The sequence below is a fragment of the Haliotis rufescens genome, unplaced genomic scaffold, assembly GCF_023055435.1.
Source record: "Haliotis rufescens isolate VD_foot unplaced genomic scaffold, xgHalRufe1.0.p SCAF_2, whole genome shotgun sequence".
Taxonomy (NCBI): domain Eukaryota; kingdom Metazoa; phylum Mollusca; class Gastropoda; order Lepetellida; family Haliotidae; genus Haliotis; species Haliotis rufescens.
This window is the reverse complement of record NW_025963890.1, coordinates 34631767-34652834: the sequence shown is the minus strand read 5'-3', so window position 1 is coordinate 34652834 and position 21068 is coordinate 34631767. Positions and strand designations below refer to the sequence as shown.

Here is a 21068-nt window from a genome sequence, read left to right as displayed (position 1 = left end):
AAAAATAATCGAGTCTGGGCCAGACAATCCAGTGATTGATGTCATGAGCATCGATCCACGCAATTGGGATACTATGGCAAGCATCAACCAAGTCAGCGAGCCTGACCACCCGATCCCGTTAGTCGCCTTTTTCGGCAAGCATGGGTTGCTGAAGACCTTACGGTCACTGGCTTGCGATTATTTACATGATATCATGATATAAGGATACTTAGTCAGAAACCACTGGCACAAATGGATCGCAGCGTCACATCTATTGTAAGTCTATGTTAAAGTATGTGTGTTGCCGTTGTTCTTTTTGTGCACATGGTGCCTGGTGTCTATTTCCAGTCAGGGTCGTAATTAGTGCTTTATGTGGACCATGAGACACTGATGTGTTATTTTTGTAAACATTCTTTAAATAGCTAAAGCATACAAAATAGGCCTATTAAGACACAAGTGCAACTTGGAGTTCCATTTTCGGTAAACGACATAAACATGATAACATATATTAATGAACAAAATTCTTAAATAAAAACCCAACATGATTATGAAAGATTAAGACTCGTTGAGATTTCGCCACAGGTCATCCCCAAACCTGCCTTCGACGAGGACGAGTTCTCTCCCGTGTTGTCCCTGTCCCACTTCTATGACGTCAACCATTCCAAGGGGGAACAACCCAAGCGTGACGTCCTCATCACCATGCCCACACCACAGGACTACTTCGGTGACGGCGATCTGTACGTCATGCTTCGTCATGACGAAGTGGATCATAAACAGGAGGAGGACTGTTGGGAGATACTGGAAAAGAATCCAGTAATAAACGGCGGACTAATTACAGTTAAAGTTCCCCATTTCTCTGAGTAAGTTCAATAACATCTTTAAGATGTGTAGATACCTAGCATGTTTTATAGTATGCTGAGTAGAAATGCTGCATTACCTTTACAGATTGTAAATGACATTATTACTGTTCATGTAGGCACATGTTGAGTCCATATTCTCCTTTGTCTTGAACCAGGCTTTGTATAATGATAAGGGTTATGCGGTACTATAGGTTATATGAAGTAGATGTGTTGGTCAGGCAACAAGCACATACTTTTTCATGCAAACTGTGTAAGTGGCGGGTGCTACCGATAGAGCAGGGCATGTTTACCCTTTTGCGCGAACACCTGGTGTCTTAACTGATTTTTAGTTATCCATTCACATAATGTTTTGGCCTTAAAGCCCAAAGGCATCTGTTTCGTCGGATAATCGAAATCGGTTATTCTCTTGCGATGACGTTTTATATTTACATTAATCATGCTTACCTCATCAATTACTCCTGAAACAGGGCCCTTGTCAGTAATGATACTGGGTTTAAGAATTCAATATTTTAACCTTAATTATTTTCTTGTCATGCAGTCTTAATCTTATTGAGTACAAACAACCAATGGAAGATGCAAAGGTCACGGAAAAAGACATCATCCGCACTAATGCTAAGCTTCTTGAGAAAGCAAAGCGCCGTGAGTGCAGCGTTGTGTTTATGGCCATGCTCCGGCCCATGCAAGACTCCAACTGTGAAGCTGTTGTAGAGTGCACCAGGAACACACGGCTTCACACCAGGCTCCAGCACTGGAAGATGGAAGGCTACAAGGACCAGAAACCCAGCTTCACCACCGAATTCATCTCCTTCCCTAAACAGGAGTTCCTCTTTGACATCGGCGGCAACAGCCAGAAGATCAACAGCGTGATCACAAAGCTACAGTATCACCCGAAAAGGGACAACTACTTGACATTCCCAATCTGTGCGAAGGATGAAACCAGGGATAAAGTTGGCTGGGTTGACATAGGGGAAAAGAAGAGGCTTGAGAAAGAGTTTGCCCAGAATCCCACCTACGACTCTCTGGCCAAGATTCTGGTGTACCTGGCTGATTTTGACAGAACGAAGGCCAACAAGAAAAATGGCGAGACACATACAAAAAAAAATGAAACCACGACAGAAGAGGCCTTAGCGTTTGCAGGTACTATTTTCATATTTAACTTATTTGGCAATCTTCAGAGGATTGTTGTCGAACATTTTTTTCTTTTCATTGAGTTTGCTTTTTTAATAATTTTTTTTGAGAAAGGCTAAAATTTAGTCGTGTCTAGCGCACATATAACAGAGAGCATCTGGGAAAGAGGTGGTATAATGTGTAGTAAAATTACCAAACTGACCTAATTTCACAGACAAGTCCAGATTTTGAAGTATTAAATCTTCATTTAACTCTTGTTCTTTTGTTTAGACATATTTATTTGTCTTTCAGGTTTCACAGACAGACACCTCCTTCAGGATCTGGCCAGCAGACTTGGATCAGAATGGATGAGGCTGGGGATACTCCTGGGCTTCACTGGAGCGTCCATCGACAAGCTGCAGATTCAGGAAGACCTGGAGGACATGGACCAGCGACTGAAAGTAAGTGATGATACACATACGGCCGGGTTGATTATTTGGGGTTTATTAATATGAGAAATATCAGCTGTCTAGTTTATATACATATGTTGTGCCAATTCGTAGTAGTGACGATATGTATTGTGATAAGGCAAGAAACATTGTCATTGTTGCGTCAACTAATGTCTTTAAGACCGGTATATATAACTGTTTGCGTCAATACATTATGTGCAAATGATTCATATCTCTTCATGTTTCACTTTATTGCACAACTGATAACAATATCTATCATGGGGATCAAGCTGGATACTTAAATCGTGCACCACAAAATGTGTACATTTTGTGCATTTCTGTTTGCTAGGGCGTTGGCAAATCAATCAATTCCCATTAAGTCTTCGTCAAGTCTTCGTCAAGTCTTCGTCAGTGAATGAAGTAAAGACCTTATCTCTGTCACGTGCTTGACAAAGACACTGTAAATAGTAATCAAGCAACTATATACATGTCTATACATTCATTATCTACCAATTTCAGATGTTGACACGATGGCGTGATCTCCGCCTTCATCGGTCCGACCATGGCGTCCCCGAGTTGCTGATAGCCTTACAGAAATCTGGGAGGAGAGACCTAGTGGCAATTGTCATCGCGGAGCTCAAGAAATGGTAAGTAACTGTTCCCATGATAACCCCACATGGAGCAACAGAAAGACGTGTTGAAGGAACAATGTTTCCCAACACTGTTTTAATAAAAGGCACATTACAGCCGAATGTGCTGCCATGTACAAGGTTATTGCTTTTCTATGGTATTGGTATATAAGTATTTTACTTTATTCTTGATGTGTGACAGGCTGGATGAGAAGAAGGAGCGACAGGATAAATTCTACTCCTGGCTGGAGAATGCATTGACTGCCAAGGAATCACAAACTTCAGGTAAAACTCTCCCAAATATAGTTGAATGAAATATTTTCTCTACCTTTTTCTTAAACGAGTTCGTCAATCCTTTGTGTCATACTTCATTATTTATTTTAATCTGTATAAAAATGAACAAAAATATATATCACATCTGTGGACAACTTATAGTCTTCATTACCATGATATGTGCAGAAGGTAGTGTACCCATACATTATAATTGATTGCCTGATATTGTTGATTATGGTTCAACGGCCAGATTACTAGACTTATTTATATTTCTAATTCAAATATTTTGAAAGATCTATGAAATTTAACAAAGTGAATATATTTTGCTACACCGAAATAACAAAATGAATTTTTTCATGAACACCACATTTACAAATAGGCCTGTAAAATGTGAAATTAAACTAAGATGTGTTGTTTAGTTTGTCATTCTCACATTACTATGTCTGTTATAAAATAATGTAGGAATGCCTTTTTCAATGTTAACAGCACAAATATCTGATGTCAGAACATAGATAACTGTGCTGGGTTGGATGCTTCAGGTCTCCTTGAGCCGATGTCTGATGCCTTCCTGCAGGCACTGGTGGATGAGACGGGGGTCGTGCTAGACCTGGCTGGCGATGTAGACGTGTCTAGACCGGAGCTAGACACTATCCTTGCTGATCCACTTGTTCCTACTGACCAGGCCAAGATGATCAAGGTAAGCAAATACTCAGTATGTGTCCATGTTGGAGTCAGCGCAAAAACGATTTAACATAACCCTTTGTCGCACTGTCAGTTTTTGAATGGACAATCATTTGTTGTTCGTATTTCTTAATTTTACTCCAACACTTAATCTACTGCTGAGGCAAATACAACATTCGATTCTTCTGTAGAGTGAAAGTTTCATATTTTTATTCAGCTGTAATGTCCTGCTATTTTGCCCAGGTTCTACAAACTTGTCGAGATAAGCAGAGTTCTCGGGGCGAGGCTTTCAAGGCACTGACCGAGGGTCTGACGTCTTTCGATCTGGCCCTTCCAAGGAACTGGATGCTCAGGACAGCTAGAGAATGGTAGGTCAGGGAGTGGGTTCGTGATTTTACGCAGCCTTATACTGGAGCTCTACCAGCAGTATCACAGCGGGGAACATCAAACAATACGCATATTGTGTCCATGTAGGGAATTGAACGTCTTTAGCCAATATGCCACCCTATCTCTTAGGAATGGACATACAGAACGTCAACCATTATGTTATTTTCAAATCATTGGAAGCTTCATCTAAAGCATTTCGTAATTACTCCAATTCTTCAAAGTATAGATGCCATTAGTGTATTGATTACAAGAAACTTGGTGACATTTACATAATGCCACAATCACGAAGAAAAGGTTTTTAATGAAATATAACAAAGTTCATCGCCAGTCACCCATAAGTAAGTTGCAAGGTGCTCTTGGAAGGTACAACTATAAAGGAATAGCTTCTTTGTCATGGGTATGTGGTATTTCTTCTTCTAGGATCAACAACACGGAGTTGTCCGATGACCCGTTTGTACACGCCATCAATGACTACCTGGAGGAGGTGGAGAAGAAATATCTGGCACACACTTCCACCTATGACGAAGACGAGATCAATGAAGACTAATATGTGACGAGAGAGAACAAGGGTGGTATGGAAATACTTCATGTCGAATCACCACAAGACAAAACACAGAAAAAGAGTTTAACCTCCAGACAATAAGGTTACCTCGCAGCTGAAGCGTTGGATAAAGTGGGATAATTCATATCTATTATTTCATTTACTTGGAAGGCGTCACAGACTACACCATGATAGGTAGCATGTGCAGCAAAGAATACCGAGTTACGTCCCTTACACCACCACCCGATGTGATGATATTGACATGACCCGCCAGCTGAAGTCTAGACTAAAATCTAGTCTCTGAAATGAACATATCGTACATAAAAAAACCAGTTGTTCAGTTATCTTAATATAAATATAATAAAAAGGAGCCCAGTGACTCTCTTCATTTTCAGATACTGCAGTGATCTAGACTTGCCAAACATTATAGACTTGCATGGGCTGTATTTGATATATATTTGTATCAGGGTCTGTAAGACAGACTAGCTGAAGTCCTGCGATAACACAAGACAATGAATACACCTACACTGTATTTGTACCTGTGATAAATATGTGTGATTATATCAGAGTTTGAGTGCGTTTTCCATTTTTGGAGTTTGTACAGTTTTGTTTTTATAATATATTTCTTTAAATAATTGGGTAATGTAATATAACAAGTACAACAAGAATAAGGAATATAAGTGAGTGAGTGAGTGAGAGTAGTTTTACGCCGCTTTTAGCAATATCCCAGCAATATCACGGCGGGAAAGAATATAAGTAAGCCCAGCATGAACAATGTGTATAAACATAGCATTATTGAAGTGCATGTTACAGTTGTGTAACACATGATTGATATTGTAAATATTCGTACTTGTATATAGATTGAAGAAACCAAGCTTGATTGAAGTGCATGTTACAGTTGTGTAACACATGCTTGATATTGTAAATATTCGTACGTCCATATAGATCAAGGGAACCAAGCATTATTGAAGTGCATGTAACAGTTGTGAAACGCATGCTTGATATTGTAAATATTCGCACTTGTGTGTAAATCTAGGGAACCAAGCATTATTGAAGTGCATGTTACAGTTGTGTAATACATGACTGATATTGTAAATATTTGTACTTGTATATAAATCTAGGGAACCAAGCTTGATTGAAGTGCATGTTACAGTTGTGTAACACATGCTTGATATTGTAAATATTCGTACGTCCATATAGATCAAGGGAACCAAGCATTATTGAAGTGCATGTTACAGTTGTGAAACGCATGCTTGATATTGTAAATATTCGCACTTGTGTGTAAATCTAGGGAACCAAGCATTATTGAAGTGCATGTTACAGTTGTGTAATACATGACTGATATTGTAAATATTCGTACTAGTATATAAATCTAGGGAACCAAGCTTGATTGAAGTGCATGTTACAGTTGTGTAACACATGACTGATATTGTAAATTTTCGCACTTGTATATAGATCTAGGGAACCAAGCATTATTTAAGTGCATGTTACAGTTGTGTAACGCATGCTTCATGTTGTAAATATTCGTACTTGTATATAAATTAAGGGAACCAAGCATTATTGAAGCGCATGTTATAGTTGTGTAACACATGTTTGATATTGTAAATATTCGCACTTGTGTATAGATCTAGGAAAACAAGCATTATTGAAGTGCATGTTCCAATTGTGTAACGCTTGATATTGTAAATATTCGTACTTGTATATAAATTAAGGGAACCAAGCATTATTGAAGCGCATGTTATAGTTGTGTAACACATGTTTGATATTGTAAATATTGGCACTTGTATATAGATCTAGGAAAACAAGCATTATTGAAGTGCATGTTACAGTTGTGTAACGCATGACTGATATTGTAAATATTCGCACTTGTGTATAAATCTATGAAACCAAGCATTATTGAAGTCATGTTACAGTTGTGTAACACATGCTTGCAACTGTAAATATTCGTCACTTATATATTCGTCACGTATATAAACCTGGTATGAATAATGTAACACGTGGTTGATACTGTTAATATTCGTCAATGGTATGTAAACCAAGCATGGGTGATATGTCTGTTACAGTTGTGTAACACGTGGTTGATACTGTAAATATTAGTCAATGGTATGTAAACCTAGCATGGGTGATGTGACTGTTATAGTTGTGTTAGATGTGGTTTGTATTGTAAATATTAGTCACTGGTATATAACCCTTGCATGGGTGATGTGACTGTTACAGTTGTGTAACACGTAGTTGATACTGTCAATATTCGTCAATGGTATGTACACCTAGCATGGGTGATGTGACTGTTACAGTTGTGTAACACGTAGTTGATACTGTCAATATTCGTCAATGGTATGTAAACCTAGCATGGGTGATGTGACTGTTATAGTTGTGTTAGATGTGGTTTGTAATGTAAATATTAGTCACTGGTATATAACCCTTGCATGGGTGATGTGTCTGTTACAGTTGTGTAACACGTAGTTGATATTGTAAATATTCGTCAATGGTATGTACACCTAGCATTGGTGATGTGTACATGTGTCTGTTACAGTTGTGTAACATGTGGTTGATACTGTAAATATTCGTGACCAGTATGTAAACCTAGCATGGGTGATGTGTACATGTGTCTGTTACAGTTGTGTTAGACGTAGTTGATATTGTAAATATTCGTCAATGGTATGTAAACCTAGCATGGGTGATGTGACTGTTACAGTTGTGTAACACGTAGTTGATACTGTCAATATTCGTCAATGGTATGTATACCTAGCATGGGTGATGTGACTGTTATAGTTGTGTTAGATGTGGTTTGTATTGTAAATATTAGTCACTGGTATATAACCCTTGCATGGGTGATGTGTCTGTTACAGTTGTGTAACACGTAGTTGATATTGTAAATATTCGTCAATGGTATGTACACCTAGCATTGGTGGTGTGTACATGTGTCTGTTACAGTTGTGTAACATGTGGTTGATACTGTAAATATTCGTGACCAGTATGTAAACCTAGCATGGGTGATGTGTACATGTGTCTGTTACAGTTGTGTTAGACGTAGTTGATATTGTAAATATTCGTCAATGGTATGTAAACCTAGCATGGGTGATGTGACTGTTACAGTTGTGTAACATGTGGTTGATACTGTAAATATTCGTGACCAGTATGTAAACCTAGCATGGGTGATGTGTACATGTGTCTGTTACAGTTGTGTTAGACGTAATTGATATTGTAAATATTCGTCAATGGTATGTAAACCTAGCATGGGTGATGTGACTGTTACAGTTGTGTAACATGTGGTTGATACTGTAAATATCCGTCGCTTGTATACCAACCAAGCATAAATGTCACTGTTACAGCTGTATAACATGTGGTTGATACTGTAGATATTCGTCACTTGTATAAAAACCAAGCATTATTGAAGAGTATGTTACAGTGTAACACCTGCTTAATACTGTAAATATTCCTCACTAGGATATAAGTCTGCATGACCCAAGTATGTTCTATGTTTATATAACACATGCTTGATATTGTCACTATATTTTGTACCAGGGACAAATGATGATTATCTTCTGAAAGGTTAATCAGTGTTAGTTTGCAGACATGCTATTTTGTGATATTGAGATATAGTCTTCTATTAAGAATATTTATATAAATGACAAATGCCGTATACCTCACATGTACCAAATGGGACGTAATGTTATGTTTTAATAATAGATCTCTTGGGAGTGAGGCATTCATTGTATTGTGTTCGATGTAAATCTGGCCATATCAATATATTGCCTCACAACAGCACCACGATCATCTGCAGTGTTTATTATATGATCCCTCTGAGACAAAACCCCACAGATGAACCTTATGAAACACACGCACAGACACACACAGACACACACACAGACACACACACAGACACACACACAGACACACACACACACACACACACACACACACACACACAGGCAGATGGACACACACGCACGCACAGACATACACACGCACAGACACACACGCCAACACATAGAGACCGACAAACACGCATGTACACGCACACACAGACGGCGACATACACAGACAGACATACAGACCGATAGACGCACACGCGCACTCATAGACAGACACACAGATAGACACGCACGTACATACACACACGCATGTTGACGCACACACGCACACACAGAGATATATACACGCACGCACGTACGCCCACACTCGTACACACAGAAAGACAGACACACAGAAAGACAGACACACAGAAAGACAGACACACAGAAAGACAGACAGACACACACACACACACACACTCGCTGTCACAGAGAGCAAACCAGAGAGCAAAGTATACAGAGCCGTGTTGATTCTAAAGGGTTTTGATACTGTTATTTTGATACATATTTTAGACTCTGCCACATTTATCATCGCTGGTCAAGAGTTTTTATAGATGTAAAATCATGAAACAGATTTCAGAATTTGATGTACAGTTTGACCATTTTCCCTAAAACTTTACACTCCATTCCATCCCATATATTCAAAATCGATGGCTGTCAATTGCTAACATGATTTACGACAAAGTAGATGCATTTGTTATTTCACGTATTTCCTGTATCTGAAATGAGATATCACATCGGTAGTATGCCATTTTAGAATACTTTACTCATAAAGAATGTTTTCAATAATTATTGTTCCTAATACAGTTAAATATATTGTATTTTGGCAAGTATGGTGTGCACCCCCAGTCAATAGATGGAACGGATATTACATGTGCTAAGGTACGCGTGTTTACCTATGATACACCTGTGCAAATGTTGCAATTGTCAGCCAGAAATATCAAATGTAACTAAATCTCTTATATTTTGTCTATGTCTAATCAGTGCAGCGCCAAATGTCTGCCCTCAAATCGTTAGACATTTTAGAAACTTTAACATTTTAAAATAGTTTTGATAATACATGTCATGATAATACACTTCTGAAAAACATTATCATTATTACTCGTGATATTATGGTTTTTGTAATAATTTACCCGTTTTTAAAGTGAGGAGAAGTTTTGCTTTGGGTGTTTTACCGATGTATTAAGTCATAGATTGACATCATTATTATTCAATAAATTTGATAATGGTATGAGGGAATAACCATTTTCAAGATTGCTCTGCATGAACATGTGACAGTTCGTGTTATGCTTTCACATAGCAATTCAGAATAAGTCAGCCTGCCCAGAATATAGCCGGTATGATGACAGTTGACTCTTTGAATGATTGCATGAAGGTGTATGACACGTACTCGACACCACATCTACCACAAAAGTATTCACTGTATAAAATCCCACAGATGACGGTCACACTGCTCCTGCTGACATTCGAGTTACCACATCGTGAAGTCACACAGATGACGGTCCGACTACTTCTGCTAACATTCGAGTTGCCACAACGTGAAGTCACACAGATGACGGTCCGACTACTTCTGCTAACATTCGAGTTAGCACATCGTGAAGTCACACAGATGACGGTCCGACTACTTCTGCTAACATTCGAGTTGCCACAACGTGAAGTCACACAGATGACGGTCACACTACTCCTGCTAACATTCGAGTTACCACATCGTGAAGTCACACATATGACGGTCACACTACTCCTGCTAACATTCGAGTTACCACATCGTGAAGTCACACAGATGACGGTCCGACTACTTCTGCTAACATTCGAGTTAGCACATCGTGAAGTCACACATATGACGGTCACACTACTCCTGCTAACATTCGAGTTACCACATCGTGAAGTCACACAGATGACGGTCCGACTACTTCTGCTAACATTCGAGTTAGCACATCGTGAAGTCACACAGAAACAACGACATCGTCCTCAGTCTTCAGTATCGGGTTTGTCCGCCGTTGTTGGATATGCAACAATGACAACTAGGAAGAAAAAGTAACATTTCTAAAATACAACAAAACAATAACGTCTTGCTCATAACAACTGGTAGCAAACATGTGTGAGATCGAATTCCAGGCCCGTGATTGGCTACTCTATGGTGATGACCTGAGGTCAGATTATGACGGATCCCGGACTACTTTCCTTATTGTAAGTCACTGATAAGATGCTCGTGCTTCTGTCGAATGTTCACCTGCGTCTGTATTGAACGTTATGTTTTTTAAAGTGTAAACCAACCCCCTAGATGCTACAGCAACATATATATGTCCCTCCTCTTCAACCCTCACTTCGAAGTCGAATAAAATTCAAAATACATCACGCACACAAATGCACTTCAAAGTTTTGGATTCCCTCTTCTGTGATATCATCCACTGTCGTTTAGGGCAAAGCAACATTACTGAAGTTGACCTCTGAAACTTAGGTACATGGTAAATCTCGCTAAATTGTCATTCACGGCGATGTTTACTGTGTATTTAGAAATCTAAATATCGGATATTTACTCGAAAAATTGAATTTCCAAATTAGTGATCACGGGTATCAAATCACTAATGATAATTCTGAAACCTCGCCGATAAGCCTAAAATCGTTTAGATTGTTTTGGAAACTACGTAAACACGAACGCGGAAGTGTACGTTCCGCCATATGGGATTGTGTTCACAAAATCACGTTTCACGTGTGCTGGTTATGAGACGCCTATTCGCAGCTGCGATACATGCATCACTGAATTCCTCATACATTTTAGAATCAAATGGCAAATGGTCTTTGTCACCAATGCAAATTATCCAAATGAAATCAAGCGAAATAAATTATGTGTGGAAACGAACACTGTGCTCGGAACTGTACTTGTTGAAATGTACAGATTTTAATTCAGATTTTACACTGTGAGGTATTTTCTCCTATTTTGAGAGATTCATTCGTCTAATTGTTGCACACATTGGCTCGCACGTTTGTGAATATTCATGGAAAAAGTATCGTAGCACGAATTATGGAATTACAAATATATACATTACAATGATCAGGTAAATTCAACAGAAATAGTAAAAGTTTCTGTGACGCCATGACTGACGAAAAATCACGCACAACGTCGACGGTAGTTAGCTTTATTTCTGACTAAATCTCTTGGTTGCACTGGAAAACATAAAACAAATAACAGTATGGAGCTTGTCTGATTGTTTCTGATTACTTACATGACACATTTATGTACGATCCCTCAATCAACGAAAAACCTCCTCTGAAAATCCCGCCTACTGTACTGTTGTCAGTGAACACGCCATTTTGTAAAAGTCGGTCACCGGTAGTGATGTCATATGGAAGTAAACATTGTTGTACATATTTGGTAATTTCTTAGAGGTGTAAACTGTTAACTCGGGACCCAGCGTGTTCTTTGGTTTTGTCAAGTTTGCATTATCATCATCGCCTTGATAATCCACAGATATGGCGGAAACCTTTTTTTGGGGTAGGGTCACATTATTAATGAGTAGTGAGCAGTACATAGGATGACGTCACTTATGACAGTGGTGACAGTGCTGCCACAATCATGAGAATAGACAAAATGCATCGGTTCGATGCTAAAAAGATGCGTTTTTTAGGGTGTGTAAGAAACAGTTACTGCACTCGTGCCTGTCAGATACCACTGATCTTACAACCCGTTAATTGTAACAAAGCGTATCTAACTCGCTTTCGCTCGTTAGATACGTTTTGAAACAACCCGTTGAAATGATCTATTATGCCGTGTTCAGCAGCTTGATTCCTGAGAGCTTCTAGGGCTTCGGTCCTGCCCCACACTGAAGCACATGTTACATGTGGTATCTCCTTAGGCAAGTAACTTTGATCAAAAGATGCCACTGTTCAGCAGTCCGGATGATCAGCTTTGAATAAAAATCGGGGGCTAAGAGCGGTGAATGAAAATCGAGACCTGTGAGCTGTGAATGAAAATCGGGGGCTGAGAGCTGTGAATGAAAATCGAGGGCTGTGAGCTGTGAATGAAAATCGAGACCTGTGAGCTGTGAATGAAAATCGAGACCTGTGAGCTGTGAATAAAAATCGGGGGCTGAGAGCTGTGAATGAAAATCGAGACCTGTGAGCTGTGAATGAAAATCGAGGGCTGAGAGCGGTGAATGAAAATCGAGACCTGTGAGCTGTGAATGAGAATCGGGGGCTGAGAGCTGTGAATGAAAATCGAGGGCTGTGAGCTGTGAATGAAAATCGAGACCTGTGAGCTGTGAATGAAAATCGAGACCTGTGAGCTGTGAATGAAAATCGGGGGCAGAGAGCTGTGATTGAAAATCGAGGGCTGTGAGCTGTGAATGAAAATCGGGGGCTGAGAGCTGTGAATGAAAATCGAGACCTGTGAGCTGTGAATGAAAATCGGGGGCTGAGAGGTGTGAATGAAAATCGGGGGCTGAGAGCTGTGAATGATAATCGGGGACTGAGAGCTGTGAATAAAAATCGGGGGCTGAGAGCTGTGAATGAAAATCGAGACCTGTGAGCGGTGAATGAAAATCGGGGGCAGAGAGCTGTGATTGAAAATCGAGGGCTGTGAGCTGTGAATGAAAATCGGAGGCTGAGAGCTGTGAATGAAAATCGAGACCTGTGAGCTGTGAATGAAAATTGGGGGCAGAGAGCTGTGAATGAAAATTGGGGGCTGAGAGCTGTGAATGAAAATCGGGGACTGAGAGCTGTGAATAAAAATCGGGGGCTGAGAGCTGTGAATGAAAATCGAGACCTGTGAGCTGTGAATAAAAATCGGGGGCTGAGAGCTGTAAATGAAAATCGGGGTGCTGAGAGCTGTAAATGAAAATCGGGGGCTGAGAGCTGTGATTGAAAATCGGGGGCTGAGAGCTGTGAATGAAAATCGAGACCTGTGAGCTGTGAATGAAAATCGGGGGCTGAGAGCTGTGATTGAAAATCGGGGGCTGAGAGCTGTGAATGAAAATCGGGGGCTGAGAGCTCTGAATGAAAATCGGGGACTGAGAGCTGTGAATGAAAATCGGGGGCTGAGAGCTGTGAATGAAAATCGGGGGCTGAGAGCTGTGAATGAAAATCGGGGACTGAGAGCTGTGAATAAAAATCGGGGGCTGAGAGCTGTGAATGAAAATCGAGACCTGTGAGCTGTGAATGAAAATCGGGGGCTGAGAGCTGTGATTGAAAATCGGGGGCTGAGAGCTGTGAATGAAAATCGAGACCCGTGAGCTGTGAATGAAAATCGGGGGCTGAGAGCTGTGATTGAAAATCGGGGGCTGAGAGCTGTGAATGAAAATCGGGGGCTGAGAGCTCTGAATGAAAATCGGGGACTGAGAGCTGTGAATGAAAATCGGGGGCTGAGAGCTGTGAATGAAAATCGGGGGCTGAGAGCTGTGAATGAAAATCGGGGACTGAGAGCTGTGAATGAAAATCGAGACCTGTGAGCTGTGAATGAAAATCGGGGACTGCACACTGATCCATTGGCCGGAGAAATAATAATGTAGCGCGGACTTATTAAGTATGTGTAACGATGGCTAACAATGTATCGCGGTACGCCACAGTATCGTGACAGTTGCCGACACTGTAATATCGGGATACATCAAGTAACCAGCGTATTGTGACAGCAGCCGACACTGTAGTATCAAGATGCCTCAAGTAACCAGCGTATCGTGACAGTAGCCGACACTGTAGTATCAAGGTACAACAGGTAACTAGCGTATCGTAACAGTTGCCGACACTGTAATATCGGGATACAACAGGTAACCGACGTGTTGTGACAGTGGCCGGCGCTGTAGTATCGGGATACATCAGGTAACCGACGTGTTGTGTCAGTGCCCGTCGCTGTAATATCGGAATACAACAGGTAACCGACGTTGCAGACATTGCTCAGATGGTATTATCACCTTTTACGTCCCGCTTTATATTCGGTGATGTTATATAAGGCGTTGAATTCTTATTACGATCATCTATGCGACGAACATGGTGGAATTATTATGGATGACAATCGAGTTGAATATTAATCTCCTGAATCTGATCGTGACGTTGTGTTTACCCTTTCCGAAACATATATATCTTCCCCATTACATACGTTCTTTTCATCTGTCACTTCAGCTGTTTGGGTGGTATAAATCCCACAATCAAAGTCACCCTTACCTTACTTACATAAATCATAAAAAAATGTGTTTGCTGTGAACCTTTCGCTGACATAATTATTTGTGATGCACTTATCTGTTGAATAAACTTGCCGTGTACAAAAGGTCAGAAATGAAATCACTTAAACCCGAACTACAAATTTACAACTTGAAAGTAGAGTTTTATAAGAGTACTCAAGGGCAATCCCCACTGGCCAACTAAATATGCAGTCCTGAAATATACTCTCCATATAAGTACTGGATATTCGAAAATAACTGTGTTGATTGCAGAAATACCAAGAGCTATCGAGTGATGGAAATATATAGACAAGAAAAAGGAACAACTAGGTGCCCCATGACAATCAATAGAACATGTTGGCGGAGTATTGTCAGGTGCAAACAATCAAGAAAGATGACATGGGTGTGGTGTCAGAAAATGACTTGATCAATAATTCTGGTTACAGTAATTCAATATACGAGATGGCATTGTCCGAATCAATCTCCCAATGACAATGTTAGGGAGTCTTGTACTTGTCTCCCGATCATGTCCCAGATGTGTTCAAAAGGGGAAAAGTCAGTACTCTATGTTGGCCATTGGATTCTTGTGATGTTGGCGGTAGTCACGGTAGTTACGATACGTGCACAGTGGGCACAAACGTTGTCGTCTTGAAAGATCGATTGCAGACTAACCCCCGGATCTGACTTTCGTTAGGACGCCTCCAGATACTTCAACGCCTATCTAGAATGTCAAGAGTGAATCTGGACTCATCTGAAAACATTACACGAGACCTTCGACACCACACAGAACACGACACAACTGGCGTCCGTGCAGAGACTGTCGATTTGCTGGCGGTTGTACAACATGCATGCAGATGATTTCTAATCGTTGGGACGTAAGTTTTGGTTCCGAAACCGTTCTCTGGCAGTCATTCTCAAAGCTGACCTTTTTTCTGACGATTAGCGAATCAATTAGACGTAATTAATTGATTGGTATAAATACTCATTTCTAAACCAAACTACCTCCTGAGATGGTTCGCCATTCCCCCTATTTCAGTGATTTTACGTTGTGAAAGTAAATCCCTCAAAGGAATAAAGACGTAACCGGGCGCAATTTGTGGTAAATTCGATTTGTCAAAAACAGACATGTGACTATTTTCTCACACCTATAAATAGGATGAGATCGATACTAGGTCATTTTGACTTTGGCAGTCTACAGGTCAGTTTAAATCCACGGATACTGTCGAATTTTTGGACTATGTAATATTTTTTCTGAATGAACCTTTCCTGAAGAAAAGTGAAACCATACCAGTACCAGATTTCACATGGAAAGGGCATAACGGGGAATTCATCCACCCAAGGGCAAAGAGGGGTCTTGGATGTGTGGGTGTCTTAGTAAAGGATAGTTTATAGATCAAGTATGATGTCGATATATTGGATAAAGAGCATGAAGGTAGTTTTGGTTGTTAATTTCAAGTAAAAGGACAGATGAAAAGTTGTGCTCGTGTGTAGCTTCTTCACCATCGGTTGGTTCCTCCAGGATACATGACCAGAAATTATTCTCACATTTGGTGGAACAATCATTCATACTCTTAAACAAAAGTTCCCTTGACACCAATATTTTAGTGTATTTTTCAAACAAGTAAAGTTTGGTTTTCAATGTTGTAGTACATGTATGGACTACAGAAAAGCATGCATTCCATGCAAAAGTTGACTTTTATGCAAGCCCCATGCATTTCACTATCCAAGAATGAGTATAAAAACATGTGCGTTAACGGGATTCCATATGCATTGTTTAGCATCGTGCTGACAACAACCACTCAGAAAAACAACAAAATTACGCAATTATTCAACATTAATAAATGCCACGCGTACGCTTGTCCATAAATGAGCGTCTGCGAGCCATTGGTATGCTTGAAGCAGGGTCGAGTCAACGTGATGTTGCAAGACAATTTGACGTTCACAGAAACACCATTTGGTGTTTAAGGCAACGTTGGCAACAGACGAATGCAGTCAGAGACCATCCTCGGATTGGCAGGCCACGCGTAACCAATAATCGACAAGACAACTGGATTCGAACAGCACACCAACGAAATCGATTCCAGCCAGCAACAGTGACTGCAAGAAGCATCCCCGGCCTTCGACGAATATCTTCACAAACCGTACGTCATCCGCAGCGGATTCATACAGTTTGCACATCGGTTTTTCGATTCATACCTCAATGAATCGAAAATAATACACAGTCAATCCTTAACTGAATTCCTTGATTTACTCTGATATTGTGGTTCGTATGTAAATCACAATATATCGCTTTCAGTTTTCAGTGTAAATGCCGTCTTGTCTCGTGACCACTGTCTCTGGCCAACATCATCTTGGGCTAGTCCAGCTTGTGAGAGAGGCTTGTATTGTGACGACTGTAACAGCAACCTTTCCTTCTGCGACATCGGCGGCTGTGACAGGGAGACCGGGAAATGTATACAGTGCCATGCTGGCTTCTACAACGCCAGCTGTACAGATACACGTCCTCCCAACTGTAGATACAGTCATGGTGACAAGCCCTACTGTGACCGGGAGACGGGAAACTGTCTGCAAAACTGTCAAGACAGCTGGTGGGGAAATAAATGTGAAAACAAGTGCAGTGATGGATGTGAAGACATCTCCTGCTACGACTGGGACGAGTCGTGTGCTAAGGGCTGCAGGAACGGTTGGGCCGGTGGCAGTTGTGACACCAGGTGTCGATCGGGTTGTCACGGCAATACATGTGAACAGTAGGGGAACCATTAGTGTACCCGAGGTTGTAAACACGGTCTTCACGGACATCACTGTGATAAGCAGTGTAACAGACACTGTAGAGACCAGGACTGTTTCTATGATCACAGAATGAACTCTACAGTCTGCAGACAGAGCTGTGTGGACGGCTGGATGTCACTCGACTGTAAGCTGAAGTTTCCTGGTAACTGTGAGTCATGTTCTCAGGAGACTGGGGAATGTTCCAGATGCAAGCAAGGCTACTGGGGAACTGACTGCAATAGAACATGTAGTGCCAAGTGCTACAGGAAGACATGTGATCGAGGAGATGGGCGGTGTTCTGGTTGTGTACCTGGTTACTATGGCAGCAGTTGTGAGACAGATTGTGGGGCTGACTGTAACAGATGTCTCCAGGCGGACGACGGTTGTGGATGTAGGGAGGAATGTCACACGATGTGTCTGGAGCACCAACCAGAGGGCGTGGCATGTAATGACGTACACGGAGGAGATGAAAGTAAGAAGTCAGAATTTTGAAATGAAGACTGTATGAACATGTATATAGATATGTCAATATAAAGCGGCGTTTAACCCAACTCAGTCACCCACACATTAAGCTGACATGCTGTTATATGGCTGAAATACTTTTCAAAGCGGCGTTTAACCCAACTTACTCATTCACCCACTGACTACCGCTTTGTAATCTTTCGATCTACATGTCCTCTTACATGGCACAAGTGTATTCATTCATTGATATGTATTGTCTCTTGCAGACGGCACGAATGGATCACAGAGATGTAAAGTTGAAGACTTATTACTTATATTATCTGTATCTATGAACTTACTCAATGCATATTACATAATCATATATTACATGAAAGTATGGTACAAAACATCATGTAGCGCTTAGTAGCCATGAATATTATTTACATATTTACAGTTTACTTATTATAATATAATTTTAAATACTGCTTACAGATATTTGCACAAATCAGACACAAATAAACATATCATAGATACCCTGTGGGTGACACCGGGGTGTGTCTGTCCCTACCCACAGCAGCGACATGCATGTATAGTAAGAAACTTAATATACAACACAGAATGACTTATGTGATGTAACTAATTAATATAATACTGTAATGCAAATAACTATTCAGTGGCATTACACAACTCATATACTTTATAACTAAGATATAATGATTATGACTATATATACTATATATACACTATTACAATCTAGTCATATATAAACTATGGATAAAACACTAGATATTCCGTATATACAATACAAAATATATAATAATAACCTGCATTCCTTATATGCAGTAACCTAACATTCAAACACATGCATACATATCATTACTTACTGTAAATAGAATAGATGTAAATATATTAGATATACCTTAATGGTGATAAGTATACTTAGAAAAGTTTATACTATTTATAAGCTATGTTTAAAATTATTTAAAGAGCTTATGTTTATTAAGTAACTAACCTTGGCACTGTGGTTTTCCTTGTCCTTAGTCGTGCAGGGTTAGTGGCAGTGTAAGTGTAAGTGTAAGTTAGAGGTGGAAAAGAAAGGTAAAGTTGCATAAGGCCAAGCTGACTGGCCAAGGCTTTTGTATTAATCAACTGACGGGTCAAGAAACAATAGAAAAGAGAATGGAATAACCTGTCCACCCTTAAACTGAAATACCTAAGACCTAAAAGAGAAGAAATGAAAACTAGCCAAGTGGATGATACTTGACCATCGACAACTAATGGTCAATCAACCTGAAATGGACCCAAATTAAAAAATATAAAAAGCTGAAATAAACATATATAATATATACAACTGCCTGCCACAATCACATCATTCACTTGATTATAACTGGACCCATTTGTTGACATGAAGTTAACTATTTTGAGAGTAGAATCTGAATTGGTATTCATAAACATAATTAAACGCAGCCGTAATAGAAACATACTCCCAGTACTTTACCATGTGATCCTTTTGCCTATCTTTATATTCAGTACCAAATTGACCTTATTGTCATTAAAAAATACTTTGTCAAGTAGTGAGGTCATACATTGTGCTAATGGAATCAGTGACTAGGGGAGTTCGGTTGTAATATGTGAGATCATTTGTATTTTAGCTTATATTGGAGAAATGTTGACATGGGACAACTGTTTTTGTTATGAATGAATGAATGAATGAATGAATGAATGAATGAATGATCTTTATTTCCTCCATTAATTTCGGAGAGTGATATACATTTAGAATCATGTTAACACAGCATATTTACAAGAACATTATGCAGAGAAATTGGCAATACTGAATATTTACATGTCGTGGTCCTGGTATGAGATATACTGTCTATAGATAGAGCATTGATCGCATGTTCCAGGAGCTTATGTCTCGTGATACAGAAGATATGAATTCAGCCCATCTGTCAAGGCTCATATCCTCTACAATAGGGGTTATACCACCTAGCAATGTCACAAGTTTGACTTCGTCATCTGCACAGTCCTCAATACACATGTATTGTTCGAGGTTTAAAGTGTCAAACAGATGTTCATAGAGGGTGTTCCTTGCATCAGCTAAAGCTGTACAACATAGCAGTTGGTGCTTTATTATGTCATCGCACTCCTCATCACACATTAAACACTGTCCAGGTGTTATTGGTAGTGTTCCTAGTTTCACAAGTGCATACATTGGTCTAGTTGGTATATTGTACAGAATACACATATTCCACAGTCTATGAGGTACAAGCTTTCTGTGAATTTAAATAAATCTGTTTAATTCAGGGTGATCTCGCAGACTCCTCTGCCAGTGAGCAGTTTCGTGTTCTGTTATTTTCGTCTGTACGGTTTTGTTCCACATATCCTTGGATGGAAACTGGTTAGTTTTCTTAAAGTGAACTATTATGGTCCATAATTCATATTTCTTTGCCACATTGAGTAGATCATGTGTTACAGACTTGCCTTTGTCATTGCCTGCTATATATTGAGCACACTTGAAATAGAACACCTTTTTCGGGGCATATCTGCTGCTGCTTCTACACATCCTCCCAAGGAACATCAGCTTCATTTTGTCAATCACAGATGTCGTTGTCCACAATCCTAGCGTCTGAATAGTCGCAACGGTCGGAGATCTTACATTAAAATTTTGTACATTATGTGCAAAGTAGCGCTGGAGTTTTTCAATTTCATTGTGTTCTGTCTTGGACATAGTTCACACGTGTAGAAGGCACATGGAATTATTACTCTGCGCCATATGTTCATACAGCAGACTGGGTTCAGACCACCTGCTTTAGTCCAATATCTCTCAGAGAATTCAAATTCTTCCTCGCCTTGGCGCAAGCTCTCCTGGTCCTTTCTGATTCTAAATGACTGCATATATTGTGTTCGATTTCATTTCCAGTATATGGTTACATAGTCTAAAAGAACATG

General features: G+C 40.0%; 1 protein-coding gene across 1 annotated transcript in view; it reads left to right on the top strand.

Moving 5' to 3' along the window:
* LOC124111916 overlaps window positions 1-10028 on the top strand; it is a 44711-nt gene extending 34683 nt beyond the window's left edge. The window contains exons 17-25 of the mRNA XM_048399844.1: window positions 562-839; window positions 1378-1976; window positions 2259-2407; window positions 2915-3042; window positions 3227-3309; window positions 3837-3994; window positions 4222-4346; window positions 4786-8621; window positions 9446-10028. Of these exons, the coding sequence (XP_048255801.1) occupies window positions 562-839; window positions 1378-1976; window positions 2259-2407; window positions 2915-3042; window positions 3227-3309; window positions 3837-3994; window positions 4222-4346; window positions 4786-4912 (1647 nt within the window). The 3' untranslated portion in view covers window positions 4913-8621; window positions 9446-10028. The remainder of the gene's footprint in view (window positions 1-561; window positions 840-1377; window positions 1977-2258; window positions 2408-2914; window positions 3043-3226; window positions 3310-3836; window positions 3995-4221; window positions 4347-4785; window positions 8622-9445) is intronic.
* The last annotated feature ends 11040 nt before the right edge of the window (window positions 10029-21068 follow it).